This window comes from Momordica charantia, assembly GCF_013281855.1.
Source record: "Momordica charantia cultivar OHB3-1 chromosome 1 unlocalized genomic scaffold, Mcharantia_2.0 BLBB01000001.1, whole genome shotgun sequence".
Lineage (NCBI taxonomy): Eukaryota > Viridiplantae > Streptophyta > Magnoliopsida > Cucurbitales > Cucurbitaceae > Momordica > Momordica charantia.
Genome location: NW_028275157.1, coordinates 18,871,222 through 18,896,407, shown reverse-complemented (window position 1 = coordinate 18,896,407; position 25,186 = coordinate 18,871,222). Strand labels below are relative to the sequence as shown.

At 31.1% G+C, this 25,186-nt stretch overlaps 2 protein-coding genes across 2 annotated transcripts; both read left to right on the top strand.

The window, feature by feature from the left end:
• Positions 1–2,362: 2,362 nt before the first annotated feature.
• Positions 2,363–9,738, top strand: LOC111005883 (branched-chain amino acid aminotransferase 2, chloroplastic). The gene is made up of 10 exons (XM_088124746.1): positions 2,363–2,588; positions 2,675–2,733; positions 3,332–3,509; positions 4,162–4,338; positions 4,431–4,562; positions 4,950–5,048; positions 5,470–5,586; positions 7,973–8,068; positions 8,734–8,846; positions 9,373–9,738. The coding sequence occupies exons 1-10, from the start codon at positions 2,448–2,450 to the stop codon at positions 9,485–9,487; spliced, it is 1,227 nt and encodes a 408-aa protein (XP_087980872.1). The 5' UTR covers positions 2,363–2,447; the 3' UTR covers positions 9,488–9,738.
• A 6,134-nt stretch (positions 9,739–15,872) lies between these two features.
• LOC111005778 (transcription factor MYB36) lies at positions 15,873–17,392 on the top strand. The gene is made up of 3 exons (XM_022277406.2): positions 15,873–16,206; positions 16,309–16,438; positions 16,522–17,392. Exons 1-3 carry the CDS (start codon positions 16,071–16,073, stop codon positions 17,204–17,206), a joined length of 951 nt encoding a protein of 316 aa, XP_022133098.1. The 5' UTR covers positions 15,873–16,070; the 3' UTR covers positions 17,207–17,392.
• The last annotated feature ends 7,794 nt before the right edge of the window (positions 17,393–25,186 follow it).

The window sequence follows — 25,186 nt, the reverse complement described above, 5'->3', positions numbered from 1 at the left end:
ATTCATGGTTTAGGTTCGCTCCCTGAATTTGTTGTATTAAAAATATATATGCGTTTAAATGTTTAGTTAAATATATCAAGTATTTGGAGAGTTTATATTAAATAATTTGGAAATTATCTCTTGTATCTCAAAAAAAAAAATGGAAATTATCTCTACTAAGGGGAGAGTACAATGTAAATAGTAAAGAACTGGGAATGAGTTCAAATTATAGTGGCCACCTACCTAGGATTTAATATCTTACGAGTTTCCTTGTCAACCAAATGTAGTAGGATTATGTGGTTGGTCCATTGGCCCGTGAATAGTAGAGGAGCATGCAAGCTGGTCTGGACACGGATATAAAACAAAAGAAAATAAGGGGGGAAATTTGAAAGTTTTAGTTATGATGTATTTTTAAATTGCTTAATTCTAACATATCTGTATTTCCAATCAATCTCTCTCTAAACTACAAAGCACAATTGAAGACTTATCTACGGTTTATTATGAATCTGGTATTTATTTGCAAAAATAACTTTTTTATAGCCCACTAAAAATGGCCTCTATCCATCACATTCTTCCTCATTCCAGTAGATAGAGAGATAAAGGAATAAGCAATTTCTCAATTCAATATTCCCCTTTTCCCTTTTTGAGTTTTGTTCTGTTTTAAACTTAAATAAAATAATAATTTCTATTATTTTAAATACGTTGGTGTGATTGTAAATGTTTGGATTTGAAGTAAACTTGATTTTAGCAACCACATGTTATTAGTGTGAATTAGCCAAATATAGGGTGTTAAAATATTTGGTTAATCTTATCCGTCTCTTTGTGTTTGATTTGGTCCATAATTTTTGTTGGAACAAATAATGTATAATTTGTTGACTTCATCATTATATTCTATCCACTCACATTTTGTCTCTTTATATGTATGATAAAGGATACTACTTTTTTAGAAGGGTTATGACTACTTCAACCAATAAATCAATCTTTATATGTCTCTCCTCAGAGTTGTTAATGTCTTTATTCTTGATATATTTTCTGGTAAAATTCTCAAGTTAACTATTGAATTAAACACTCACAAAAAGAAAGATGACATAATGTGGTGAGTTATAAGGTCCAAAATTCAATGTGAAAAATATACTAACTAGCAATCAAAAGATACTTTATTTATTGTTAGATTGCTTTTTCAACTATTTTGAACTATTCCCATTCTATATTTTGTTCATTTATGATTATTTACACCAACCTTTTGCAATTTGACCAGTTTTAAGAGATAAGTAGTCCCCTTACTATATTGGAGTCAATAATAAAATCTTGAATTCGTAACCTTAAGATATTATGGTTAGTTAATGTTTTATAAGTTATGTTTGGAGGAATAAATTAGTTCCTTGCGTTATCTAAATTCTACCAACTAGTTTGATAATAACAACTTTTTTTTAAGGAGAATTATTCATGAATTAATTAAGATGTACTGAATTGTTCTATTAAATTCAACTTGACCAGTGATATATTTAATGTGCTTAGCAACGACATTAACGTTTCAAATGAAGACAAAATAAAGAGAACTTTTAATAGAGGCACAAAGATGAGATAAGTGGAAAAGAGAAAAAAGGATGAAAAAATGCCATTTTCATTTTTCTTCTGCTGTCCATGGAAATGTATTTTTTTGCTCTAGAAATGACTGGTTCCACTAATGTGATGTGATTTGATGATTAGAATATGAATTTAGCAGAAGAGAAATTTGAGAAATAAAATTCCATAAAAATCAACTTAATACAACAATTTTCTCAGCATGTAATTTATTTTTTAAAAATTCAAATCAAAATATAAAAATCATCATAGGGAAAAAAAAGGGTAACAAAGAAAGTATTTTAAGAATATTTATTTATAAAGGAAATAAGAATCTCACCTCACAATTAATACATATATTAAATGAAGTTAAAATCTATTCTTAAATTTCAAATAAATGCTCACTTTTCCCTTTAAAAAAAATAAATAAAATGCTCAATTTTCCTGTTTATTTTTTAAGAATATTATATTTCACATTACGTGAAGATTTGAACTTTCTCAGAATAAATAAATTCTTAGTTTGTACTTTGTAGATGACTTCATTCTCCGTATATTTATTCACAAGGCACAATTTACCTTCAATTGGAAAAAAATTAATTAAAAATTATACGCCAATCTTTTTTTTATAAAAGGGGCCAGAAAAGATTGCAACTTGCAAGAAAAACAAGGAATTCCCAGAAATAAAAAGAAAAAATTGAATTTGGTTTGCTTTCTTTATTATTATTTTCCCCCATTTTTGTCGACAATTTGCTTGTGTCCGCATAAATAATAAGCCACGAATTTAGTTGGGTGAAGTTTTTTTTTTTTTTTTTTTTTTTTTTTTTTTTTGTATATTTGGTATCTAGAGAGAAGGATTCAGAGAGGGAAAAGCGTGGAATCCATTTCTGAACTTAGAGAGAACAAAAATGGAGAGCAGCGCCGCCGTTACTGGTCTGAAGCCAAATTACTTGCTTTGTTCTTCTCGCCATTCTTCCCATTTCATCCCTTCCTCCGCATCTTCATCCTCCTCCCTCGATGGAAAGCATTCGTCTCCTTCGTTTCTCAAGGTCTTTCTCTGTTTCCCTTTTCTCCTGTATTCGTTTGGTTTGGTGCTGCGCTTTTTCTTCCCATTCTCATTGTTTTCATCCTGCAGTTCCAGAGAAAGCTTCATTTTCCTTCCTACAATGCTCGTCACACGGCTTCTCCCCCCAGGTTCTGATAAAACTCTCATTTTTACTCGCGCAGGTTTCTGTATTCTTGTTTTTCTCCTCCGTTTTTGTAGCTCTGGGTGAGCATGGAATTGTTGTGTAACGTACAGTTATTCTTTGGAATTCGTCTTTACTGGCGAAGTACTCGATCTATATGGGAAATGTAGTCTGATTGGAAAAGGAGGAATTTATTTCATCACATTTTAGTTCATAATGTTTTCTGATTTATATGCAATTTGCATTTTTTCCATACGGGAATAGATTAAATTTCTGATGGAAAAATGGGAATGTAGTTTGATTGGAAAAGGAGGAATTTCTTTTATCATTTAATGTTTTCAGATTTATATGCAATTTGCATTATCTCCATGCAGTTTTGGGAAAATATTTGGCCTGTTATTTTTAACATCAATCATTTAGAATTAAATTAAATCCAGTAAAATCGTTGATTGGATTTTTTTTTTTTTTTTTTTTTTCATATTATCACACTAAGGGTATCAATAGTTGTCCTTTCAAGACACTGCGTCTTATAAGCATGATGATTGTAATGACGACATTTATTTTACATTCTACTGATTTCCACAAACATATATGTAATTCTGCAGCAAAGATGCAGCGGAAGTACCTGACATAGATTGGGACAACCTTGGTTTTGGGATAATTCCTACCGATTATATGTATGTCATGAAATGTTCTCAAGGTGGAAACTTTGCCAAAGGCGAATTACAACGTTTTGGGAACATTGAATTGAATCCTTCGGCTGGAGTCTTAAATTATGGGCAGGTTGGATCATTCAATTACTTTTAAGTATGATGTTTTTGTTAAATAGTTTTGAAGTTTATCTTATGATCTATTTATGAAGTGTCATGGTTTGGTCTCACTAAACACTTGAAAGATAATTAAGAAAGCTCCATTTCATTTAAGCAGCTCTGCTCTCATTCATTCTTATTCGAGCTTGGTCTTATCCTTGTTATAACTGAAATCTGATCTCAACAGTGGACAGCTTTCCAGAAAGTTTTGTAGAAGGGTCAAATATTCTAGTGAACAACAAATAGAGGGACAAAGTGGCATTGATGGGATCTCAATGAGTGGCTAGAAATGGTCAGAATGCCTTCTGAAAAGGAAGGAAAGTGGATACGTTTGTTGGAAAAATTGTTATTGTGTTGAAGGAGATTTTTGGTGTGTTTTTGGGAACATTGGCCACAGAAGTACTTAGGCTTTGTAGTTGTGTTATAGATCGGTTGCATTTGTGAACTAATTCAACTTCCCATTGAGGATCTACACCATTACATTCAGTTATGATCTGTGGTCATACATTAAGTATAAGGATAACATTTTGATTGAATTGCTATTAAATTATTTTGATTGAATTTCTATTAAAAAAAATCTATAAGATATTATATTTTACTTAACAAATATTGCCCTCGCCAAGTAGGGATTATTTGAAGGTCTAAAAGCCTACAGAAAAGAAGATGGTACTATTCTTCTCTTTCGACCAGAGGAAAATGCATTGAGGATGAGGATGGGTGCAGAGAGGATGTGCATGCCATCACCAACTGTTGGTCAGTTTGTGGAAGCGGTGAAGGAAACTGTTTTGGCCAACAAACGTTGGGTAATGAATAATACTGTTTACGTTGTGTTTTCATTTTGTTTGGGATGTAGTCTATGATGATAAATCTCATATTAGCTGTCCGTGCATTTCAGGTACCCCCTTCAGGTAAGGGTTCATTGTACATCAGACCTTTACTGATGGGTAGTGGAGCAGTTCTTGGTCTCGCTCCTGCTCCTGAGTACACCTTCTTAATTTATGTTTCACCTGTTGGAAACTATTTTAAGGTTCGTCCTTTTGTATATTCATAAGTTGTAATTCTACTTTTATTGGGCGTTTTCACGTGTTTTTTTTTTCAGACTGTTTATACACAATTGGGGTTTCAACTTAAATGCATTATTGATGCTAATAATGTGATCTTTATTATCTGGCAAAATGCTCAACTTCTAATTGATGAAATTGAGAAACCCACTTCCTCTGCTGAATTGGAAGCAGAACTGTTAAAATTAATATGATTAAGATCTATTATTGTTTGCCAAACGTGAGGTTATTTCCTTTGTCTAAAGATTAACATGTGATGTCACTTATTCATAAGTTAATTTCTCTTAATATTTTTGGGTCGCAATGCATTTTTTTCATATGCCTCAAAATTTAAGATCTATTTCTGACTACAGGAAGGTATTGCACCAATAAATTTAGTTATTGAGCATGAATTGCACCGTGCTACACCTGGAGGCACTGGAGGTGTAAAAACCATTGGCAACTATGCTGCGGTGAGCAAGTTTTTCTGATTGATGAACTTTCTTTTTTCATACAGGGTTATGAAACAGTTGATACATTCTCAACAATGAATAAACATTTGCAATATTTTCACAAATGAGCCAGGGCCAGTGCATAAAGCTTTGGTTATATTTTGGAATGATGCAATCATGTTTCACTTCCTATCTAAAAAAACGTGTCATTTGATCTTAAGTTTTTAGTAAAAGACCTCAATTTGTGTCTTGAGGGATGACGGGAATCAAGTTCTTTTCATTTCATTATGTTGTTTTTTTCTGAGCTGAAGGATTTAAAACGATGTTCCTACCATAAAATTATAGTTTGGTGGGAAAAATTTTGTTGTTATGCTTTGTATTTTATGTGCATTACTCCTATTATTGGGATGATTGATATCATTTTCTGCCTGTTAAATTTCAGGTCCTGAAGGCACAATCTGCGGCAAAAGCAAAAGGCTATTCTGATGTTTTGTACCTTGACTGTGTGCACAAAAAATATCTCGAGGAGGTTTCATCATGCAATATTTTTGTTGTGAAGGTACTCTGCTGATACCATAGTTATTCAATTATTATTATTATTTATTATTTTTTTGAGAAAGTATTCATTCTTATTATTTCTTTTTAATAAGAAACAAATTGCATTAATAAAAAAAAATGTACAAGGTAAAAGACCGACAGAATTTTAGGGTGACTCAGACAATCTTGAGTTACAATGTAGAGTTCCAAAAAGAGGACTCGATGCAGCAATCCATCCTATCTATAGACAGACTCACTGCCTGGAAAAAGACCTTCTATTCCTCTAAAGAAGCACATTCTACAGAATAGTTCTAATAGATTAAGCCAAATTAGTTTTGAATTTTTCTGGAGGATGTATAGAAGGGGACAGAGCCATATAATCTTTTGTGTTTGGAAATCCATCGCCTAGTTGAAAATCTGATGCAGTTTGGTACACAAATTTGAGATGAAAATACAAGTGCAGAAAATATAGCCGGTTGTCACTTTACTTCTCTTACACAAGTAGCACCTGCTTGGGCACAAACATAAAAGGATGTTTTTTGCCCATAAAAGGATGTTTTTTGTTGGATATTAACTCGTATGTTAATACCCAACGACCAAGGACCAAAAGAATGGTTGGTTTAATAGCGATTTTGTTTTTAGTTTTCTCTTGTATGAAATATTAAAATTTCATTGTTTTGTACCTTACTTTTCAAAAACGTGGTTAAAAGTTTCTTCGAAGAAGTGTTTTTAAGAAGTGAAAAATAAGACAAAGAAATGCGTAGTGAAGCGTACATTGGCCATAATTTTCTTATGGTATTTGTTTTTCCAAATGGGCTTTGCATCGATGATGTTGTATCATCCCATTTCCTTTAGTTTGAATTATCCCATTTTCGACATCAAAAGGGGCCTTTCCTCGGGTTTTATTTTTGTTATTTCTTTTTATGTCCATTATTTTTGAAAGTAAATAAATAACTTAATAAAATTCCGAACACCAAAGTTCTAGTGCTCAATAATTGTTTAGATATATATTATTAAGTATCCAACCTATGTTAGTTGTGCTTAACACGTGTTCCACACATCTCTAACAAATATGCACTTGTACCCAATTTATTCTATTAACACGTGTCTATTATGCTTAACAATACTTTCCAATATACGACATACATGAACACATTATCCAAATTAAAGGGTTCATGCTTCATAGGATAGGGTGAAAGGATTTAGAAGAGGAGTTTCTTAAGTCATCACATAACCAAGGTCTTCGGTCCTTAACATTTGAAAGGATAGGTTCACATTTTCCAATTTAAGAACAAGATTGATCCACTCATTCACTTCAAAGTCGAAAAGACTCTTTCTACAGTTTAAATTCCAGGTAACTGAGGCATCGAACCAACTAACAGCCATTAGTGAACTTTTGCCATTAGCCATTGTAAAAGCTTAGGAAACGAAGAACCCAAGGGGGTTCGATCAGCATATTTCTTATTAAAGATGTACCGAATGTTCATAGTTCCATTAAAATTGTTTATTATGTGTTGTTAATTTTAAAGATAGAGATCAATGACAGCTGAAACTTTCAAAGCAAAGAATAATAGCTACTAGGTCCCAAGGATTAATTTATCAAGCTTTGAATAACGAAGGACTCAATTGGGATCTTCCCCTGATGATATATGCGAGTCATTACTTCAAAAGATACTGGAAATCAGCCAATAAATAGGGTTTGGCTGTCCTATCTTCCGAGGATATCTTATGCTTCACTGTCCAATGAGAAGTTTCATTTCTCGAGTCAAGACTTTACTATTCCCAAACCTTAACGTTCTTAAACGTTCTACTAAAGTGTGTGTATATATATATATAATGGAATCATCCAGAAAGCCTCCAACACGATAGGTTTGGGGGAGTAGGTTTGGAGTATTGTTACAATCCATGAGTTTTTCCAACAAACTCCATGCTTGACAAACCCACAGAACAAACATAGGTTCAGCATCTTAAGCCAAATGTACTCAAAACCTAAACCCTCACCTAAAACCCCCTTATAGGTTATAGAAGTTTCAATCCTATACTAACAACCGGATGTTCATCTAGCCGCCTTTATTCCGGATCAACTAATTTTCAACTTTGGGCTTATTTCTACAAAATTTTACTATCTGACTAAGGGGGCTGCATGATACACGTCACTAATAGTTTTATGTAATGTGTCAACTTTTCTTTTTACTAATCTTATATCCTGAAATTTTTTTGGCTACCTTGATAATTGCTAGCTGAAATTTCCCTGTTGCATTTTTGTTATCAACTGTCTGCGATTTTCTGTTTGCTTCAACAAATCTTTAAATTGAATATTGTAGTGCTCACGTGACTACACCTGACATTTATTTTGATCTGCTGATGCAATTGCACCCGGCACCTTATTATCTTTTTTCTCTCATTAGGGCAATGTGATCTCTACTCCTGCCATTAAAGGAACAATATTACCTGGAATTACGAGAAAGAGTATAATTGACGTTGCTCGTAGCCTTGGATTTCAGGTTCTTGACCATTATAACTTCTATTATATTTATGTTTATAATTTTATTTTTGTAAAGAATGTTGCTTTGCTCATAACCTTGTCAACCCAAGGTAGTAATAGTTATTGCCACCCTGTTTTTGTCTTCACTCCTCTTGGTTTGGGTTTAAATCTTTTAATAATTTTTTATTGCCCAGTTGTATATAAATGAAAGAATGGGGGTTTTTTTTTTTAAATAATAAATAAATGAAAAAAAAACCACCCTGATTTAGTTCAATGATTCAGGGCAAGCTGTAGAGGCAGCCTAGTTGCCCATTTTGATGCCTTTCAAAGGAAAAGGTATTTGAAATTATTTTAAATAACATACCATCCATGACAACTATGCTAGAAAATTAAGGACAACAAGTTTTACAAAAGAATTAACCAATCATATTTCTATTGATTTTTTGTTCTGAAACATAGAAAGGTATATTTACAAATAATTTTCACGTGTACTTTCTGATATTTAGATTTCAATTGGCATGTTTATATTTTTTTTTGGAATAAAATAAGATTAAGTTGGTCATCCTTCTGGCTGTTTGGATACCCCGATAAATAAAGATAATCTGTTTATATTGGTAAAATGATTAATTAAGAGAAAAGAAATAATAAAAAAAAAGAAGTGGGCACTGATTTGAATGAGTGCAGGTTGAGGAACGATTTGTGGCAGTGGATGAGTTACTTGACGCTGACGAAGTATTTTGTACGGGGACAGCAGTGGTTATATCACCTGTGGGCAGCATCACATATCTCGGAAAAAGGTAAAATTCTGTAACAAATTTCTGAAACAATATCTTGACACACTGCGAGACCTTTAGACAATGGAATGAGTTGTTGGGAAATTGAATTTGCCTTCTGATTGAAAATACACGTTTCCGTACTCATTTGTTTTTGAGTTAGAAGAGATTGCAACAGGGTTAGAGTGGGATTAAGTCTCATCAACACAGACCATAGATTTCCCATAGATTTCCCAACGTATCAGTACTAATGCACAGAATCTCATCAAAACTCTATAATTAAGCGTCTTGCGAGATTTAAAACTAAGTTAGGTTGTCACTTGGTAAATAATCGGGTTCTACTCTTTATTATAACACAAACCATAAATTACTTTTGCCGCACAAATGGACTTGAAATGGAAAATCATTTGACTTTGAGATGCACCTGCTTTCTTTTGACGTCAGTTGCTTGAGTAGGGGCAATGCAATGATATGGACATGTGTGGTTTTTGGGTGTTAGACATGAAAGCATTCTCCTTGTATGTATTGATTTGATGCCTGAATTTTGCAGGATATCTTATGGGGATGGTGTTGGAGCTGTTTCACAACAACTCTATTCTGTGCTTACCAGATTGCAAATGGGCCTTACGGAAGATAAGATGAATTGGACTGTCAGTCTATCGTAGGTATATGAGGTGACATTGTAGAATCCTCGTTTGCCTTTTTTTTTTTTTTTTTTTTGGCTAGCCACAGAGATTTTGTAGTTTTCTCATGTCTAAATTAACGGTGTAGATAGTTTTGGAAAATGTTTCAAGAACTGTAAGATTTTCTGTATCTGCATTTGGCTTGAACTGGAAGTGACAAATATCAAAAACTATTTGCTGAATTCCTTGGCTAGACCTTAATATTAAACCCTCTGAGCAAGTTTATCGTGCAAGGAATTCCACTCTGTGCTTTGTCTTTGAATTGGGTGAACTGCCACACCAATTTGATTCACAAGTAGGATTGGGACAGGCCTAGAAAATTTTTGAATTGTTTAATTGTGGGTTGATTCAGTAGAGCAATGTTTTTCCTCTAAAGTTTGGCCAAGTTGACTTCCATAAAGCACTCATGTTTCTTATTTAATCATTTATTTTTCTTGTGTATCATTCAAAGATATTGATGCAGTCTTTTGAGTTTTAACCATGGTCAGTGAAATATGGTTAGGCAGTAGAACCTGCACTCCTTGAACTTGTAGTTTCTTTTATTCCATAAGACATGAAAATATGAAATAAATATTACTGAGGTCTTATTTATTTATTTTTTTTTGTATGATGATGTTTATGGAAATTTTTAAAGAAAAATGGGTACATACTAATACATAACAGAGTCTTCAATTGGGTGATCTGTGACTAGATTGAATCCTTCGTGATGCATTTGACCATGCTACGTATCCATTTACTGCGATTAATAAGTCATGACGCTCTCACCTCAAACTAGATTGAGCTTCAAGATTATTTGCCATGCCTCAATGCCCTGCCTTAGTTAATTACACCATTTTATTCAAATGGTTCAATATCGTCAACATTTCTATGATATCACTAGAAATGACAATTGATCTTCTAATATCAATATTGAATCTTTCAATTTATAAAAATATAGATAGAAATCTCACTCGATAAGAAAGTGTATCATGCTATGAACATAACAATTTTTTTTTATATGAAATAATGGTTCCAAATATCCTGGTCTTTGATTAATTATCAACTATTTTTTATTTTTCTGGGTGAAAAATATCAATTTACCATAGGTTTTATTGGTTTTAAATGTGTAAATTACAACGGATTAAACTAATTTGTCTCCTTTTAAAGTTCCTAGTTGGGTTGAGTTTGGATCAGAGACAATGGACTAAAGAAACAGTATCTGGGGAAGTTTTTTCAATTTTTTACTTTTCTAAAATTTCATAGTTGAAATGTGAAGTGTTGATGAAAATTTAAATCTCTAACTTTTTGATCAAAATATATATCTTAACTCATTGACCATACTCAATTTGCTGTGTAGATTTGCTGTGTAGGAGCGTTCTTATTATAACAAAACATCTAATTTAATCTAAATAATATTAAAATGACATATAAAATGAAAGGTGTCTAGTAGTGCAATTAACTTACAAGTATAGGTTTGGTGCCCTATTCTATTTCTGCTCTATTCCCATGTATAGATTCATACTGTTTAGCATCTCTTAAAGAAAGAACAAAACAATTTCCCATAATTTCAAACCCCACGACCAAACAAAAAAAAAAAAAAGAGAAGCTGCTACCAAAAAACCAGTCTGAAAAAGATAATGAAATGAAAGCAGCTGGAAACCAATCTTATCAATCTTTCATTGACCATCAAATAATAATAATAACAATAATATAATAATAAATATTAATTTTTTCTCATTTTCCTCAAGGTTTGTCCTCTTGCCCATGGAGTCCAAAAGTAGGTCAAATTTGGAAGTAAAATAAGCTTACACACATTCCATCTTGTCATCCACCCACAGCCCAGCATTTCCCTAATTTCACACTTTGAAATCTTCAAAAAATTTCTTATTTTGTCTTCATCTCTATTTTAACTTTTTGATTTTTGACCTTTGCACCTTCCCTTTTTTCAAATGAAAAAAAGAAAGAAAAATAATAAAATTAATGGGTGTTTCTTCTTTTAAACTCAAAAGGACACCTGGGTCTAGAAGATGGTGGAGGGGAAACCGAGTAGCGGAGTAGCTTAGCTTTATTGAACAACAAGAAGTTGATTCCATGGAAAAGGGTTCAGTTTCAGTGGCCATTTCTAAATATATATAAATCTTTTTTTTTTTTTTTTTTTTTGTACTTTATATTATAAGGGTGTGTGTTTGGAATTGGGAGAGTCAATTTGGAAGACTGGTTCCTAAATTGTTAGCGAAGCATGAGATCATATATAAATTTGATTTTTTATGGCCACCAAATATGGCAAATGTGGTGTTTTCTTACATAGATTTTTCTCCAGTGTTAATTTGTGTGTGTTTTTTAGGAAACGTGTGGAGAAATCTCAGACGTGTGTTTGCTCTTTTTTTGAAGGGGTTATTCATTATATTTCATGGTTTTACACTAATTAACGTGGTTCTAGATGTTCATAATTTTCCTGCAGATTAGTCTGTTAATTTTTTTAAAAATAATATATAGGTAGTCAAGACACGTCTTTGTTTAAATTTAATTAAGATAATCCCATTCACTGGATTAAAAAAAAAAGGGAAGAAGGAAGAAGAAGAACTCAATATGGTACGAAAACAAACCCAGTATGTATTTCTTCACTTTCTCCTTATCAATAAAAAGTGTAAATCCACTTGTAAACTTTACATAAATAGGTTATTTATCCAGAAACATACACAAAAAAACTATTTTTTTAGTAAAAAAACGTGCCAACGGAGAATTGAACTTTCGACTTTAAAGATGATGTTTTATCACTAAACTATGATTTCCAAAATCTTGTTGAATAAAAAATCGCCTTAGTTAAAGTTCAATTACTAAAACCAATAAATATTGAACTCAATCTAATCATTTGAGATGTTGAATTTAGTGGTAAATTTGTTGTGCTTCTTCATTATCAATTTATCAAAATTGGCTGACAATAATAGATTTATAAATGAATTTTTAACATGTGATGGTTGAGTTTGTTAAATTTAAAATTGGAAAAACCTTGGTTTAGGTAGTTTTTGATTATTGCATTAAAAAAGGACTAGAGTTATAGAAACATTTGTGTAACTCAGGAGTTCTAAGCATCTTATTATTTTCCTCGTTTTTGTATTTATGATATTGATAATAAAATATCTTACGTATATACCCAAATTACCAATCATAACTGAATTTTATTAACTCGAGTGAACTTAAATCTAATTTTTGTACACCAAACCAAATGCTTTGAAGACGTTCTTCTTCAATATTATATTATCATCAATACCTAAAAGTTTAAAAAATGTATGGGTGTTTTATTCATTTATGAAAGCTTGATAAAGTGAAATATAGAGATGTACAAATAAGTCCTTTAACATATATGATGTTAGATGGAGGCAAGAATTACCTATACATTAATCATGCTTTAATATCTATATAATAAGATCCACTTCAGTTCAAATAACTTAGTCAGAACAGTAGAAAAATAAAAAATTATATCATCTAGACCATAAATGAATATGAACACTGAAAAACCAAAGATTTCAAAGCATATATGCAAATCCCACATCACAAAAACACAACCAACCATTCTATATGAGAGAGAGAGAGAGAGAGAGAGAGAAGCCAACCCAAGAAGACCATTTCCATTTCCTCCATTGGTGTTGACAAAGCAATAATATGTGCTTTAATTATAATTAAATAAACAAGAAAATGAACCCAGCTGGGTGAAAAATCAAAAGAAGGGGGTGAAATTAAGACATCAACAAATTGATTAACTACTGTATTATATATATTAATGAAGCTTTTTGACCAATTTGGATGACATATTTATCTCCACCAAGGTGCTGGTGTCCACCATTTTTGGGCAGAGTCAAGTCAGCTGCGTATGCACATGATTCAACTCTATGTATTAAGTTAATGCTGCATTGTTAGAAATTAGGGAATAGAGATTAGATTCGATTAGTGATATTATAATTTATAAAGAAAAGAAAGATTAATATAAAGAATTATTTTATTGTGGGGAAGAGACGAAGAAAGTTGGTCCAATAGGGTGACGCAATTGATTTGACAGTGGCTGCCTCCTTTCCCTTCTGCTACCAATTCTCATAAAAACAAAGGCACTGCATCTTTGTCAAGATTTCTAGTCACCATTTTTGGGTCCCACAACATGACATGTGCCATTTGTCTATTGGGTATTGCCCATAAAACCATATAATCTTTTCTCCTTTTATGTTTTCTCTCATTGTTATCCATTTATCTTCCTCATATAATTCATAATTCACACCAAGTCTTCCTTCAATTCTTTTTTTTTTCCCTTTCTTTTTGTTAGATAACCAAAAAGTGCCACTCCCATTATTGTTGCCATAATTTCAAACTTTTTCCCTTTGTCTTTTAACATATTTTATTCTCCCTCCCCCTCTTCCTCTTCCAATTTCATTAATTATTATATATTGTTATCATATCCAAATTAAATTACGCCAAATTTTGAATTGAATTGTTTCTTGACGACTTTGGGTCACCAACCTTAACGAAAATTACCCATATTTTCACACATGTTTATGTCATTGTTTCTAAACATTATTATTGTCTTACCTTCTAGATTTTTCATTTTTTCCAATTAAAGTTTGTTTTGTTTTCATATATAAGACGTCATATTTGGCATTCCATTAGTTGTTGTCGTTTTTTTTTTTAATTTGAAGAATTAATTGCATCAATATGTTTATACAATGAGTTTTACATTTTTAAAAGTTGTCATATGCTTTACTTAGTTCATCAATTTATTCTACATTTTGCATATTCCTTGGGGAGTAGAGGATAAATTCAACTAAACCCAAGTATATATTAGCTTGAAATAAATAAATCGGTAACCATAGGACATGTCTAGTTTTGGAAGTGTTATGAGTAACAAAGATACCCAAAGGAAAAATCATAGAGAAAAAGTATTGTTTAATAATATACCAACACACAGTATTTGTTTATTTCTTTATAATTAGAGAAAATGTTTGATTCAAGATTTTAATAAACATGGCCCATGTTTGGATTATGCAGAAAAAAAAAAGTACATAGATCCTAGAGAAAGGTACATTTGTGTATGCATAATCTATAAAAATTAATATGAGAAAGTTAACCATCATTCTAAAAAAAATTAGAGGGAATGGATTCAAACCATGATATCTACCTACTAGTGAACAATATTATTAGCATAAATGTTACGTTGCAACTTTTGTGAATGTTTTTGACCATGTCAAAGATACTTCTTCCTATAAATCTTCCTATTTTAAAGTTATATATAAAAGTGATTTTGAAAAAAGTCATCTATGTACTCTGACTAAAATAAGTAGTTCAAAAAGTACAAAATCAAAGATGAAAGTGAGGTGTCTTATTAAACACTTTTACCAAAGTGCTTAAAACGTATTTTTACTGAAAATAAGTTAATTGATGTCGAAGTAATTAATACCAACACCCTTATTCTGAAAACGATTATTTTCCTCTCCAAATGTCTTCTTATGTTCTATTTCTTTCTAGAACTGTGGCTTACATTTTCTTATAGAATCCTCAGGTCGCTGGTTCTAATTTTCTCTCTTCACGACGGACCCAGGCCTTGCAGTTTTGGTGCCCACCAACGAGAACTGGACTCCCTTTTCATTGATTTGACTGCATATATTTGAAAATACCCTGTTGATTTTTTCAACTTTTGCAAATGGTAAGTGGGTAAAAATTCAATTATGAATATATACTTATGACCGAGCATAGGGTAGTAATTGGTTTTGGTTGCCACAATAAGTTTGAAGCAATTAAATGAAGAGATCAGGACAAGAGGAGGGAATTGAAGCAGAACAAGTATAAGATTCTTCATACCCAGTAACACCAAATCTCTTATGTACTAAAAAAGCCATGCTCCTGCAGGTAAATGCTCTCCACCGTCATGTCAAACTTTTTAAATTTCCATAGCAAAAAGGAAAAAAAAAAAAAAAGAGAGAGAGAGGGAACGAACAACTTTCCCTGACCAATTCAAAAAAACTTTACTAGTTTTAGTGGCTATTCCTTCCACAGGACACACAAACCATGATATCATAATATTCTTCATACTTTTGTTACTTTGGAACCGTTCTTCCTCTCCCTGAACAGTTCATTAATTTACCTTCTTTCTAATTAATCTTTTTATTTTCCCAAATGGGTTTTGTAAAAGTAAAACAGTACACAACTTAATTAAATGATACAGAGAGAGAGAGAGAGGGTGGCTGGATGATTGAAAAATAAGACTCTGGGGAAAAGGTCAAGGACAAAAAAAAGAAGGCTTTTTTAATAAGTCTCCAATTGTGGCAGATTAAAAATCTTTAATTTCTTTTACTATATTATATATCATAAAGTTGTGATCTTTTTCCCAAACCCCTTTTTGAAATCCTGTGTGAGACCCCTTCCATGCATTCTTCTCCTCCAGCTACTACTCTCTCTCTCTCTTTCTTTTTCTTTTTTCTCTCTCTCTCCAATATTCTCCATCCCAAACAAACACATATATATACACATAAACCTAACGTTATCTGGGTATATTTCCAAACATCTAAAAACCTCAAAACAGCACACAGAGGAAACCAAAACCATGGGTAGAGCTCCTTGTTGTGACAAAGCCAACGTTAAAAAAGGTCCTTGGTCGCCTGAAGAAGATGCCAAACTCAAAGCCTACATCGAGCAATACGGCACCGGCGGCAACTGGATTGCCTTGCCTCAGAAAATAGGTATTCAGAGAAAAAAATTAAATCTTTACTCATCCCAAATCTAAAATTTTACCTCTAATTTTGAAGCACTGATCGATCAAATTATCTATGTCAAATTCTCAGGTCTTAAGCGATGTGGGAAAAGCTGCCGCCTTAGATGGCTGAATTATCTCCGCCCCAACATCAGGCATGGAGGGTTTTCAGAGGAAGAAGATAACATTATTTGCAGTCTCTACATAAGCATCGGTAGCAGGTAAATTAATTAATTAAATTTACCTTTTATTAGATGTAATTAATGATGAGATTGAGCTGAATTTTGATCTGGGTTTTGTGTAGATGGTCTATAATCGCAGCACAGTTACCGGGGAGAACCGATAATGACATAAAAAATTACTGGAACACGAGACTAAAGAAGAAGCTTCTGGGAAAGCAGCAAAAGGAGCAGCAAGCTCTGGCTCGGCGATTTCATACCATAAAGCAAGAAACTTTGAAGAGATCAGATGGTGACAAGAATTTCAATATTGTTGCAGTTCCTGAAGTGTCAATGATGAATCAACAAACCCCATATTTTGCAGTACCCAATTCGAGTGGGCAAGATCTTAGGGATTTGGTGATGAAAATGGTAAACCCGGTGGAGATTTCACAGACGACGACCCAGGATCCGTTGTTCTTCGAAAGTTCAAATTTTGTTCAGTTTTCGTCAGAGAATATGCAATTTGGGGTGAACAATTTTCATCAGGATCCTTCAGCAGCAATGTTCCATGGTGGTGGTGAATTTGGAGATCCGCTGCAGAATTTAGATGGGTTAGTGGAGGATTTTTATGGAATGGAGAATAATAATAATAATAATATGATGGGAGGTGGTAGCGTGGGAAGTAGTTCTGTAGAAAGCACCAGTTTGGGGGAAATGAGCTCTTTGGTTTATCCGCTGGTTTCTTCTTCAGATTTTGAACCAAGTTTGGCGCAGAATAATAATGTTGCTGCTTTTGCTCAGTCTAGACACCACTATTGCCTCCAATAACCATTAAAGGGAAACAAAAAGGGGTTTGTAAATTTGTATTTTGGGAAACTTGGTTTTCTTCCCCTCGAATCGAATCTCATTCAAGTAATTCGTTTGTTTCAAGTTTTTCACTTTCTCTGAATTATTATTAATGTCTATCTCTAACCAACCTCCCATTTCTATCATAAATTTTCCCAAATTCTAGTTTCATCCAAGCGAAAACTTCTTCTTCTTCTCATTCTTATACGGGCCACACATCCATGCTGATTGTAAAACATAATCTTTCAAAGTTTTTTTTTTTTTTTTTTTTTAGTTCTTATCTAATGTTTCATCAGAGTGTTGTTTTTACCATGACAACCAGTCTCTCCATATTTTTATAAGGATATGATATTATTTAGTTTTGAAGTTAAGCCCACATAACCAAAAGGCTGCCACATACGAATAGTATTAATTATTCCACAACGAAGGTTTAGATCAATTTTTACTATTTTTCTGTTAAGACAACTAGTCTCCTATAATGGTATTATATTAACTAATTTAAACTTAAATTTGCATAACTTTCAAAATACCACATATATAATAATGAAATATTTTCTTCACATATCATAATTCCCCCTCTCAGTTGAGACATTGTTAGCTCCTCAGAGAAGTTTGTGGAAACCCCCCGTGGGTCGCTTCATTGAAATTCACAACCTTTTCGAAATCTAAAGCCAAAAGTAGTAAATAGTACTTGAAAAACCATTGAAAAAAACCATGCTTTTGTACTTGAAATTCGAGTGGGATATATGTTTTTACTGTAGTGACAGCAGCATCCTAGACGTTGATTTTAACCTCATCCCCCATCTTCATCAACCATCTTTTCCCTTGGAAAATCAATGAACACAAACACATGACATATAAAAAAAAAAGAAAAAGAAAAAGAAAAGAAATTTACTTCTCCCCAGCTCCATGAAAGGGATGGAAGTTAAATTGAAGAAGAAGGTAGGTTGTTACTCGACAGTTTGGCTCTGACTTCGTTGGGGCGTAGCAATTAAAGCATAAACAAAAAATGGCCGCTTTCTGCCATATTTTTCTCCATCTCTACAGAGTTTGTTTCCCACATAAACAGCCATCTCATAAAAGTCCAACCAAATAACGAAAAAAAGAAGCAAAAAATAACCCAACACCAACACCACCAAAACACCAATCCCTCCTTTTTCTTTTTTTTTTTTTTTTTTTTGTGTTCTTACATGGTTGCCATTGTAGTAAAGTGTTCCAGTTCTGAGAGGGCAAAGGCAAATGCAAATAGAAATGGAAATAGAGAGTTGAGAGTTGAGAGTTGAGAGGGAGTCCCCCATTTCGTGGTCTTGGAAATGGTGCGGACAATATAATAATTGTTGGGATTAGACATCAGCTGTACCATTGAACAGCGGTATTCCTGTTCCTTCTTCCCGGCTTGGACCAGCCTTGTCTCGCATTATTACACACAAAAAACGTACCACTTGCTTACGATGATTAGATCCCACGGTCCCACCAACCGATCAACACATATATATCTTAATAACCAATTTTAATTTTTAAATTGGATCAAATCCTTCTTCCAATTTCCTTTCAATACTTATATATCAAATTTAATCACTCTGCTTTAGGTTAGATCGACCCTTTATCCCATAAACAAGAATTTCATATTAAAGCTGCATGTAATAGATTTTTATTTGATTTTTTGAAATCGATACGGTGTGGCTTTTAGCCTGTGGATGCCTATAAATCGGGATTCGTTGTTTGGATCGAACAACACAGTGACTAGTACCATGCATGCTTGAACTCCAAGACCTAGCCTAAAGCTCTTGCTATCGTGTCATACCCCAATAATTAAAAAACATATCTTAGAACTCATCATGATATAGTTATAGCCATGAGAGATAAATAATATTTACATTTAAAGCTTATCACTAGTAAGAAATGAAAGGGTATTTTCCACTTATATGAGTATGGTTCGATTGGTATGCATAAATATTTTTGAATTTGCTAAAAGAAATTAATAAAAAATTTTGATCCGCCTCTGATTTAAAATAACTGTTTGAAAATTTTTACCCGATTTAACATGGAACAATTAAATCAACTTTCTTTTAAAGAGATCGATAGTTATCCCATAATCAAGATAGTATTCACCACTTGAATTATCTTTTAAAAGACATATATCTATGTTCGATACATGTTTTAATTGAGAATACATCATCATAGCATCACAGCTTAGGGTCTCTTGCATCAACAACTTTCTTGGATTGGATATAATGGTATTTTCTATTCAACAAATTCATCTTCAACTTAAAAGACTTTATTTTCATGAATTCTACTAATTAAATCATAGACTTTTCCTTGAGAGTTTTGACCTTAATCATAATTCATTTATCAAATAAGACTCTCATCTAACAAGGAATTTTACTTTTCATATAGAAGAAACTTACAACAAAGACTCTTCATTTTACAAATTATGGGAGTGTACATGCATACATTACTCACACGATATATACAAAAGCTTTTACAATTTTTTCTTTTCACACGTGTCTTTGTCATCTTTCTCAGACATGATGGTCAAATCAATTATTTTGACAAATACCACATCAATGTTTAATAATCTCTTAGGAGATTTTTCTCTATTTTGCATGTGGAAAAATCTAACCATAATTTTCATAATATTATTATATTATTGGAGATTATGAATTCAAATGATGAAGTATAGGAATCTATATCATGGGAAATGACAAATTTGAAACTGAAGCACAAAAAATGCTCAAGTTTCCAACTTCAATTTCTTTTTCCTTAATTATCTATATGTATATTTCTAATTAAAGTCAAAAGCAGATTCTAAAGAGTTTTTAAGTGCAAAAGGCTAAGGTTGCAAGTTGGACCAGGTCTGTCATTATATTATGAGGGGAATCCAATATATCCAAGTTGAGCTAATTTCCTTTAGTCAATTTCACCATTTTCACATCATTGCCCTTGACATTTTGAGCTGACTTTATTGGAAAAGCAAGCAAAATTACTGTTTAAAATTTTATTACCGTTATAATGCCTATCCTTATTGTTAAGATCAATTTAATGTCTTCAAAAAGACTTTATTTATACCTTTCCAGCTATTTGATTTTTCTAATTGTGTCGATCTCATTGTCACGGTATACTTTTAAACTTCAATAATCTCTATCATCATATGTTATGAATTATTAATCTCAATTATCTAACTAAAAAAGACCTAATACTAGTGAATATAAGTGGTCAAGATTTTAAAAACATACATCACCAAGGATAAATTATCGAGGTTATATAATAAAAGTTTTAATTATAATTAAATTTTCTAAAAATATAGAGATTTTTGTTAGTACGACCTAAAAATATAGAGATTAATAAATTTTATCTTTATCCTTTCATGTGTGTTTTTGTTGGTCATAATTTAACTTAAAAAAGAATTTTCACAACCTGATTAAACAAATAATTTTCTATAGCTATTATGTAACATAGGTTGATTAGATTAAAAGTATTCATGAATATTAAAGAAAAAATAAATATCAAAGCTTCGTATTTTAAATAATATATAATAGGGGGTTCATAAAACAATAATGAATAATGATAAATATCGTTTTGTATAATATTATATTAATTGTAGTCTAAGATGGGCTGACAAACGTCTAATTGATCAATGAAATCACGTGGTTGGTTGAATCCAAGAAAAGTTGACATCATTTTCAAAATCTTATACATATATTTACTCAAGAAAAGCCCAATTTAGGAGGCTAAGACTGACTCAACCAATTAGTTAACATGGAAAATTCTCACTTGAGGTTATTAGTGTAATTTTAGGTTATGTAATTAAATTTAATCTCTAATATTAACTATTCAATACAATTAAATATTTTTAAAATTATACATTATATATATAGCCCCTCAAATTCTTCTTTTGAAAATTTAATGTTTAATATGTATTCATTTTATTTTACAAAAATATGACAAAATAGAATTTCATATTTACACAGGTATACCTTCTTAAAGAATCATTTTGAAAATTTAAATGGGTATTTCATTTTTCAGCTCATACACTACGATTAGTTTCTAGTTTTCTATTTTAAAATTTATGATTGTCTTTTTGTTTTTTTAAAAAAAACATATGATAGTTAGAAATACATCTTAGAAATACATTTAAATTTTTAGCTACTTTTTTTTTTCTTGAGTTTATAAAACATGGGCTAGATTATGAAAACATTTTTAATATGGTAAATGACAAATAAAGAAACACATAGAAATGTTTATTATAAAAGTTTAATTTTAAAAAATAGAAAACCCTAAATCTTTATAAAATTTTATTATCTTAAAATTAATTATAGATATTTCATTTTTTAAAATTACAAATACGGAATATTTGAAAGATTATAAATCATTAATTATTTTTTATTACAATATTAATTAATTTAAATAACAATGTCTAATATAATTTTATTTCATGTGATAGTTATTGATTATAAATTGATGGCTAACTTAGATATTTATTAATCATAATCCTAACAATTGTTAATTAAATTATTTTTAGTACGAATTACTAATTAAGTTGTATGCATTCTTATTTTTACTATGTATGCTATAATTTTCGTAGTGGTTTATAATAATAATAGTAACTTAGTTAGGATATCTTAATCTCAATGCTCCTAGTATACATCCGATAACGTAACTCAAGTGAATAAAATATCTATTATACCCACCTGCAAAAAAAGGAAAAAAAATTCCCACCTCTTTATCAATTGAACTAAAAATAAAAAGAAGACTAAATGCACTTACCTGGTTTTATTTTATTTTAAGACATAATTTACTGGTTTCAAAATATTATTTATATCCGACCCAACTCAAATTATATTATTTGGATACGTCCCTACACATGACAATATATAAGGTACTCATATAATAATATTAATTTTTATGTAATATTACATCATTTTTCTAGAAAATAATATTAGGAAAATACAGTAAACTTAATGACAATTCTATGAAGAGATGCCACCATCCATTTAAAAGTCAAAAAGTTGGCATATTACTTCCAATCATGAGATTGTAAATTCAATCCTCGACCCCACGTGTTGTACTCAACAAAATTTAAAAGTCAAAAGTGGTAAGGAAGAGTGGCACTAAAATTATCAATTAACCATGAATTATTTAATTAGTGTCTAATATTGATAATATTGAAATTTGGGAATATGTTCAAATTCCATGATGGCCACTTACCTTAAAAATTAATAATCCCTTTATGTCTCCCGACACCAAATTGTAGGATCAGGTGGTTGTCGTGTGAGATTAATCGAAGTATGCGTAAGCTGATCCGGACACTCACGGATATTAAAAAAATTGATAATATTGAATTTTAATGGTCTCTAATATGTCTCAACTCAGATAATCAAGTTGGAAAAACTGGCAGTGAAGGGTTCATTTAGTAACGGTCTCGTTTCTTGTTTCCTGTTTCCAATTTTTTTAGAACTAGAAATAAGAATTCGTTGGGTAACTATTTCTGTTTCTTGTTTCTTTCAAATAATAATAATAATAATAGTAATAATAATAAATAAATAAATAAATAGAAACAAAAATATATTTGATAACTATTCCTTGTTCTTATTTTTTTTGGTAAACACTTTGTGGGTTTGAGACTTGAACTAGAGGTGCTCACAGGTTGGGTTGGGTCGGGTTAGGTAGGATTTTGTTTCGGGTTGGTATATATAGAGGATCGAGTTTGAATTGGATGGTCAACCCAACCCAAACCAACCAAATATATTCGGGTTGGGTTGTGTTTTTTTTTATTTTTAATTATCACGCGGCCACAAAGAATTAGGATTAAAACTCAATGGACGACTGAGATAAAATACAAAATGAAAGAAGATAATATGAAAATCTTAAATGAAATGTTAGGATTAAAACTAAATGAACGGTTGGTATTGAAGATAAATATATTATTATTATTATTATTATTATTATTATTATTATTATTATATAATTAAAAAATACACATATATGCATAAATTCGGGTTGGGTTGGGTTGATCCAACCCAATTTTTCAAAGATTGAACCCGAGATCAACCCAACTCGATGCTTCATCTCACCTAACTCAACCCTTACCGTTTGGGTTGGGTTAGTCGGGTTCGTTGAGTTGGGTTTTTTGAACACCCTAACTTCTTGACCAATGATATATATATCAATTCTATTTTATTTTTAATTTTTTAGAACATAGCTAAAATAAAATTTAGTAGATGTAATATAAAAATATATAATATATGCTAGAAGAATATAATTTATTAAAGAAAAATATAATTTACAATATAAATTTATTTTGATATAAAAGTATACCTTATTAGTTTTAAATAAATAATACATTTTTAAACTATTTTTAAAAATATAATAAGCTAGATAAAGAATATACTTAAAATTATATTTAATTTAATAAATAGAAAATATATTTTTGTTTAAAAAAATATATAAAGAATAAATGTTCAAATTATTTTTAATTTAATGATAGTTTTTTTAAAAAATAATAACATTAACCTAAATAAATAATAAATTTCAAATTATTTTTAATTTAACAAATAGAAAATATAAAAAAATAAAATTAATTTTAATTTAACAAATAGAAAATATAAAACCAACCGGGTTCCAAATAGAAGAAGAGGAATTACCACATACATGTTTTAGTAACTAAACTACGATGTATAGTATTTATACTAAAAATTCTTCCGGGATGAGTAAAAATAAACTACTTTCTAGAGTTTCTAAAATTTGACTCTTTTTTTGGAAACGTTTCTCAAAATCTCGAAATAAGAAATAAGATAGATTATCAAACAAGTCTGTTTCTAAAAAAAAAAAAGAAATAGAAACAAGAAACAGGAAATGTGAACGTTACCAAACGAGCCCAAAACTAACTTATTTGATGTATTCTTTTGAAATTATGATGTAACTATCATCTTTCTGGATGGGAGCGTTTTAATTTAGACTTTTTTTTTTGGTTTTTGTATGTTCCTCCCTACCTTACCTACCTTAATGAAGTGATCACTCATTTTTTCAAAAAAAATATTGATGTCTTCTTCAATACAATATTAACTAGATAGAGGAACAAATCCATAATCTTCCAACGCATCTCTCTACAAACAACAAGGAAACAAATTCAAAACCAGCTGGGCAACATTTCATTAAATTAAACAAAATTGGTATACATTTTAATTATTGCAAAGCAACAAATTCAATTCCTTTTCCTTAAAAAACTTAAGAGAGGAAAATCTCTAATCAAAAGCAATATTTGGTTGCGTGTGGCGGCTAAGATATTATTTATATGCACTCATACAACGACACATTCACATGCATACACAATCAACTCCATTTTACCTTTTTAAATTGGTATGATCAATGATGTATGTGCATCTTTGGGCCGAATTTTTCGCAACTTAATTAACATGCTAAGGTTAAATTAACCATGCAATATATATTTTTTCATTCTTCCTCTAACATGAACTCAAATAAGATATTAAAAATTGTAATAAGTGGCAAATAATTTTGCTTTATGAGCACAAAGAATAATATTTTGCGAATGTAATAATTTTTTTAAGACTGTTGTGATAGACGCTTGCTACATAGACTATTATGGGTGGCTCATTGGTCCAAGGATTATGGTTAATTAGGAGGGAATAATTTTTTTTTTATTACTCAGGATTATTCCTTGAACCAAAGACCTCAAAGTTATTCCTTGAAATTCCAAGCCACCCAAACTATCCATTGGGATAAAAGGAAGGAAATGAGTTCAAACTCCATAATAGTCACCTACACCTACCTTAGGCATTAGTAATTCCTATATGTTTCCGACACTAAATGTTGTAGGATTAGCTTATATACATAAACGTCTATGGGTGATAGGGTCCATCATCGCAGATAAACATGCAAAATTGAGATATGTTGATAATTTATTGGAAATTTGGGTCATATTTTTAGCTTGTATGTACTAAA